The 7,344-nt window shown below is 42.3% G+C and overlaps 1 protein-coding gene across 1 annotated transcript; it reads right to left on the bottom strand.

Annotated features, from left to right (window-relative positions):
* Positions 1–731: 731 nt before the first annotated feature.
* TMEM254 (transmembrane protein 254) lies at positions 732–7,336 on the bottom strand. The gene is made up of 4 exons (XM_041405137.1): positions 7,180–7,336; positions 5,585–5,688; positions 4,328–4,387; positions 732–2,252 (listed from the first exon to the last, which is right to left on the bottom strand). Exons 1-4 carry the CDS (start codon positions 7,279–7,281, stop codon positions 2,132–2,134), a joined length of 387 nt encoding a protein of 128 aa, XP_041261071.1. The 5' UTR covers positions 7,282–7,336; the 3' UTR covers positions 732–2,131.
* Positions 7,337–7,344: the final 8 nt, after the last annotated feature.

The following is a 7,344-nucleotide window of genomic DNA, read 5'->3' as shown; positions in this document are numbered from 1 at the left end:
ACAGGCACTGGTGCTGTTCACAGCTCTGGGACAGAGGCTGACAGCAAACACTGCTTGGTTTCTGTTTGGGTTTTTATTTTTGGGAGTGTTTTGTGGGTTTTTTTTAAATAAGTGTTAAAACTGAACTGCTGGGAAGCAAAGGCTGGGGCGAGCAAGTGTCTGAAGGTGGATGAATGAATACCTGGGAGTTGCATTTCTAGAATCTTTGGTGAGCAATGCCCAGCAACCTCCACGGAGAAAGCTGCTGAAATCTGTCATGCTTAACAAAAATCCCAGAGAGGCTTCAAAAATGGGGCTGATGCCAGTGCCTTGTTCTAACTTGGTCATTTTTTTTAACTAAGGCAGTACATATTTTTTCTGCTCTAGCTTCCTTTAGCTTTCTGCTGTAGCTTCCTTGGGCTGCACTGAGGACGCTTTGCCACTGCCCACCTAAAAGGAAGCCTGTCTAACGAGGGGGATCTGACAGGACGTGGTTACCTTCTCAGAGCTGTGATTCACCTGCAGCCACTCCAGAGCCAGTGGAAAGGGCTGAGGGTGAGCCTGCCCAGAGCCTGGAGTGCAGCCTGGCCATGGGAGGGGAAGGCAGTGTAGTACCAGCCACGGGACTTACTTTGGAAAGCTGATCCTGCATGTTCTAAGTGTGAACACAGATGGTGGTGTAAGAAGGTGCCTATGTATGTTATATGCGATTTTATTTCTAATAAATAATGGGATGTATTAAAAACAACTTCTTCACTTTTTAAAAATCTTTATTCCAGGGTCACAGACTAAGACAAAAGGTTACACAGTAAAATGTAGCTCAGGCTCTAGACATTCCTGTTGGATTTTTAGCCACTAAATGAGTTTCTACTTCTCTATAAATGTTTAAGTTAAACAGTTTGCCATTAAACAACAAAACCCAAACTACAAACAGACCATTTCAAAACCCTTCAGTTCTCCATGCTTTAGTACCCACCGAAAGCAAAAACTTTATGTATCTGTGCTTGAATAAGACTTCCCACATCAAAGTGTTACAGCCTGTAGGTCCTGCACAAGGCACAAAGTTACTTGTTACCACCTTGTGGAGCTCTTAGAGGTTGAAGAGCAACCTTTTCTTACCCTTTCTCCCAGAACAGTATCATGGCAAGTGGCATGATAAAACTTCCCCCCACACCAGAGTTAGTACTATAAATAGTTATTCCTTTTAAAAGTGCTAAAACTACACAGGCTAAATTCTTGTTCAAATAATTAAAAGTAAGAGACAATCTGATGGAAGACTCACTACACATACAGGAAATACTCTTGAGGTGTGCTTATGATGGTCTCTCAACCTTAGGTTTCAGAAGACCAGCATCTGGGAATCAGTGGTATATTTATTCATTACATCTAATTTCATTCCCAAATATCAATTTCTCAGATAAATTTTTGAATGATTTTTTTAACTTTGGACAATAAATCACTCCTCAAAAAAGCTGCCTTCAAAACTACTTTATACTATAATAACTCATAACTTAAAATCTTCATTACAAAGATGAGGTCATGCTGCATGAATTTTAAGGCACTTGTATTAAACCAAGTTAAAGTGCTTCATGTATCCAAGCTCACTGTACCTCAGCCTGAGCTGAGACCTGGTCTTTTCAATGTGCCTGCAGCAGTACAGTGGTCTGTCCTCTGTGGAACAAAATAAGCAGACAAAACCAAGTGCAAAGAGCAGGCTTTAACAACAATGTCAGTCCCATAGAGAAAACATAGGTAAATTTAAATCCTATTACAAAACAGATGCAAGCTGCCTTGTGGATGTAAATAACCCTCCCTGTTGCAGAACAATTCTCCTCATGAAAAGGTAATTTATCAACCACTGCCACCAGCTGTCAGTGACAGAGTATACATGTCAAAATCTGCAGAGGAGCAACTTTTGGCTTCTTGCCTGACAAATAGGATTAAAATTTGTCAGTGCCAAGACTGAAGATATGATTTTCTACTGAACTATCCACAGGGCCCTGTGAATTTTAATTGTGTTGCTTGGGTAGAAGGGCACTGCATCACGCAGCAGGAATGTAATTTAGCTAATTACAGCACCTAGGTACGTATGTGGGGGTCTTTTCAGAAAAATGAGATCAAGTATGTGAGAAGTGACTTCTTTCATTGTCTTCTAGTACTGCTTCTTGTCTGCAGGCTTGTAAGACACCAGGAGACCGAAGGAAGCATATCCAAATAACAGGGTCTGAACAAACCACTGAAACTGAACGGCCGGGTCAGTGATTCCTTTAGCTCTGTAACAAAAACACAAATGTGTCACAAGACTTGGCTCCTGCAGGCTGTACTGGTACTTACAAAGTAAGGTAAGCTATCTCTACCTTTCCTTGAGATTCAGACTGGATTAGAACATTTCAGTTCAGCACATTAGTTCCCATCTACTGAGACATTTCTTGTGCTAACTAAACATACCATTTCTTGTGGGTTTAGGATTTTAAGCTATTTATTGAACAAAAGTTTTCAGACATTCTATGAATACAATTTCCTCAACAATATATAAATTGCAATCTCCATCTGTCCTATTTGAAATTACTTATCCAAGAAGTTTGTGTACAAAGAAGCAAGAAACTGGAGTAGCTTAATACTGGTCTTAGTACACAAGTCTGAATATAATTTCTTGCTGTGTTAGTCAAGGAAGACTTTATGCTGGCAGGGCAGAGACCTGACAATGACTGTGTGATGGAGCATGGAGAAACATTGATTCCTGAGTTTGTGGCTAGTCAAAGACAGGTAATAGGGCTGAAGGCACTTCACTTAATTTATGAAGAAGAGACCTTCCTATGCTAGTTAGTTTCAATATAAGATACATGACTTTTTCTGTATGTTACAGAAAATGTCATTTTCTCCTCCATGGTTCTTGAGAAGTACTCCTACTGAAAGGAACAAGTATAAACACAACAGCAAACCCAAAGGGTTTCACATTTCCTGTAAACAATACCATAGCTGTGGTTTTTTTGTTTATAATCCCAGCTGTAGTGTCTTCAAAACCTGGAGAACAAGGGCTTAAGAAATTTACCTGTTGCTACAAGACAAGCTTAATGAATAGACCATGTGCAGAATACGGGCCAAGAGCCAATGACAATACTACTGCTGATTAACAAATTTGTATCTGAGTCCTCACAGTGTTCTTTGTGCCTCCTTTGTAATGTTGCCAAGTAGACATAACTTTTACAGAAGTAAAAATAAATGGTGTTTGGTGCTCGCAGAAGTACAACTGTTAGGTAATCTAAGCAGCACTCCTGACGACATGATCACGGGCAGGCCACCTCTGCTTTTTATTTTTTTTTTGGTGGGTTGTAACACTACTCTGTAAAACTTCATTAGTAAAATTAATTACAATACACTCATTTGGTATGCTCACTGGTAGTCAAGTTTCCTCATACTTAAAAGAATTGCCTTAGGCCCAGATACCCATTTATTTGCACACTCAGACTCAAAATGAGAGTCTGATAAACACTAAATTTTTACTAACTCTCATGCTGAAGGCAGAAATTATTAATCCATATTCTACTATTTTTAAAAAGAAACCAAACCAACTTATGCAGCATTCCATGAAACAAAACCCTGTTGCTTCCAAGAGCTGTTACCTGAGAAGCCTGGGACAGACAGCAGTGAAGACCCAAATGAAGTGGAAACCCATCATGGGAAACAGACTGGCCTGGCTGTGGCCAGACTGGCCTGACTCTGCAGAGCATGAGAACCTAATGAGAACCTACAGAAGGATGATGTGTTTGGACAGCACTCCTTTCCAGGCACATTGTTATCCTAACCTAGCACTTAGATGGCCTTGCTTGTATGACTAGTTCAAGTATTTTATCCCAGGGACCTGCAGATGCAAGTAGATCAGAAAGAGTCCCCAGATGAAAGTGCCCAGTTGTGTTCCCACAATACAAGTGCGATTGTTTAAGCGTGTAATTAGCAGTATTGCAACCCTGATGAAGTAACATCTGATAAAATTCTAACACCTGAAGTTATCAGACTATTTCTACACTGTCTACTGTTCCCTCTGCCTCCTGAGCAGCAGTGTTACCCAGTGAACAGGGAGTTCAGAGGCTGCCAGACAAGCTCTGGTGAACCTTGCTGCTGCCACTTCTGCAAGTTGCCAGCCCTTGGTTTTGCTGCCCTGCACAGCAGTAACCACTGGGAGAACTGGCAGCAACCAACAGCAAACTATCACTGCAGCAAGAATTTCACCAGCATCCTCTGAATTCACTGCTGCTGAGAGCCACCACAATCAGTCTGTAGCTTATGTTACTTGACTCAAATCCTTTGCAGAGAACCTATGTTGGAGTGAGAGGAGGAAACAACTTACTGGCATAACTTAATACCGTAGAGGGCCTCCACTATGTGAATCAACCAGGATACCCAGAACCTGGTGGAAAGAAAACATGGTTTATTTTGCTGAAAATTAGGGAGTAACTGTTGTATCCAAGATGCATTATGCAGAGAATATAAATCTGGAAGCACTGAAGCGACAACTGATTTTAACCTAGAAAGGAAGGGGTGTTTTTCATCTTGAAAAAACCCCACAAGTGTACACTAAAAAGAAACTGAAGCCCACTGAGAAAATCAGAGCAACTGTAACTTGTGCAATAAGCCTTGACCTGCTATTTGGAGCATCCACTAGGCTTCCAAAATTTTCAGCATTTAGATTAAGCCAAAAAGCCAAACGCTTAGTGAAAGCAGTACAAGTTAATCTTAGTTAAGCATGCAAAATCTATCCTTTTACTTACACAAGTATTTTTAGTGGTCCTAAAGAGCTACTTACGTTTTTACAGATTTAGTTCTATGAAAACAACTGTGTGTATACATTCAGAATATAAAATGTGGCTTGATAAGCCATACTTGGCCTACAAATTTTTATACAGAAGCTTTTGTAGGAAAAAAAAAAGACAGGATATTCAGTTAGAATCAATTCAATACTTTGCTAAAGCAAAAGATGCTCTAAGAAAATACGAAGGTTCTGCTTCTGCATGATACATGGTAAAATAAACAAGAAAGCCCTACTGATTTCTGTCTTTACAGGAAGTCAGCGAGCTCAAGGAAATATTTTCTGGCTCTTTTGTTAATTACAGTAGCAAAAACTAAGTTTTGCAACCCAGCAAAACTTAGCACTATGCACTTTGTTCAGCACGTTATTTCTCAGGTAGATCAGGAGAAGTGAGTACCAGGGAAGAAAATGTTCTTGAATTCAAGCTGGATAAAAAAGATTCCTAAAGAAAGAACCAGACTGCCTGAGTAACAACTAGAGAAGAAACACACTTGCAGTAGATGGTACAAGCATACCTTTGGACTAATAACTGTCATCAAAAGTAGTATCTCAACATTTTTCCCTTTCTTGTTAAACCATCAGTATGCCAAATTCAAAGTTGAATTTTTAAACTATCAAACTGGTCTTAGCCTGTCTAGTCCTCTACATACTTATACCCCACACCCTTAATTGTAATGAGCTTGAAAGGAGAGCTCTTTAAATCTAATTAACAACTGGGTTACAGGAAAGCTTGTTAACACAGACTAAGTATAAGAGTCAGAGAGAGGCAAAATAATTACACAGTCAAATATAACTTACCCGTAGCATACCCATTTGTGGTGGTGTTCCACCAAATAATTAAGGAAGGTACCAAATAATCCCAAGTAACTATAAGGTATAGTTGAAGGCCAAAGTGTTACCCACTGGAAAAAAAAAAAAAAAAAAAGTTATCTTACTTCAAGGTAGAGGTACTATCAATTTAACCTTCAAAATAGATTTATGTTTGAGCCCTATGAGTTCAGAGCTCATTTATTCATAGTACTTAAATTCTTTCATTCCATTAACCTTGTCCAAGGACCATATTCTTCCAGTAGCCTTTGAAAGATTCCAACTAGGAAATTTTTATTCCTTGACATACCAGATGCCAAGGGGATAAGTTTAAGGTTGCTGTCTGGGGACCAAGAGTGCATCTGCACATTAAGTGGTAGTTAAGTTGTAAGCTCATTACCTATTAGACATGGAAGCTGCAAAACCTACATTGTCTTTGTCCTGAAGAAGTTAATCTGAGGCAAGTGACCTGAGGAGGCCAAACAATGAAGTTTGTTTAGGAGGAGTAACTATCTAAAACTAGGGGATTAGTCTTTCTTCTTTCATCCCCTAAAAAAGGAAATGTCAGATTTTTGTTTATTTTTAACAGGGTGCAGAAGAAAACTGAGCACGAATCCCAAGACTAGAGATGCAGAATTTCTTTCCTGGTTTCTTTCCTGTCACAGAGCTGTCCGCAGTGCTTAGCACTGTGCACCCTGGTCTTCACAAGCCAGGAGGAGAAGCAGGCAGTGAGCGATGAGCTGTGCACTTCAGAGGCCATTGGGGACTACGGTAAGCTAGGCCAAAGTTCACCCTGCTTTATCTTGCTTCTGCTATCAACACTGCAGTTTCTCACTAGATGTAAATTTAGCTATGCCAAAGAAGCGGCAAGTGATGGGTTTAAACAGGGAATCTGCTTAAAGCTCACTCTGTTTTGTGAGTGACTTGACGTGCCTCGACTATCATTTTTACAGTGGTGATTCTTAAGTTTAGAAAATCTGTGCAAACAGAAAATCGCAACGTGAGTTGAAGTCAAGAGACGACTTTCATAAACTGGTCAGATACATCAAAAAGCCATTAATATCCCTGCTCCAGTAATCCAACCTAATTTAGCTGAAGTCTGGTTTTGGAAATTAATACAACGTGGTGACTGAACTCGTGTGTTTTCCAACGCCAGCAGTTCGTACAGCCTGTAAATGCACCTTACGGACTGACATGCCCACAGCTGTCCCGGATCGGGCTGCGCTGATGCTCAGTGCCTCGCCTCCCAGCGCCGGGAATGCTGCAGCCCCTTTCCCAGGGCACTGCCCCGCAAACCCTGGCTCGGTGCCGCGCCCCGGGATGCTCTGACCGGGCCCGGGACGGCTCCAGCGCCACGGCCTCGCTTCCCTTCGCGGATCAACTGCCTTCTCCCTCACTCTGGCCTTCCTGCATGGCTCCGTCCAGCCTCCTCCCTGCCTGGCCAAAGCAGCACCTCCAGTTTCCTTTTTCTCCCCGTTTATTTTCGGGAGCGGCGTTTCCGCGGACACGGGGCCGGTGCACGGAACCTGTTCCACGCACCCCGCGGTTCCCGACCGATCTCCCTCCCTCCCCGCGCCGCTCCTTACGCCGAGGAGGACCATGCCGAAGATGATGGCGACCATCCAGATGAGCCGGGATCGCTGGAAGTGGCAGCTGCCATCGCGGCCGCGCTCCGCCGCCGCCGCCATCCCGCCGGGCCGCGCTGTGAGCGGAGGCCGCGCCGCCGCCGCTAAGGCCGGGCTGAGGGGGGC

Source organism: Onychostruthus taczanowskii, unplaced genomic scaffold (genome assembly GCF_017590055.1).
Source record: "Onychostruthus taczanowskii isolate IOZ18803 unplaced genomic scaffold, ASM1759005v1 scaffold22, whole genome shotgun sequence".
Lineage (NCBI taxonomy): Eukaryota > Metazoa > Chordata > Aves > Passeriformes > Passeridae > Onychostruthus > Onychostruthus taczanowskii.
This window is presented reverse-complemented; position numbering and strand designations above follow the sequence as displayed.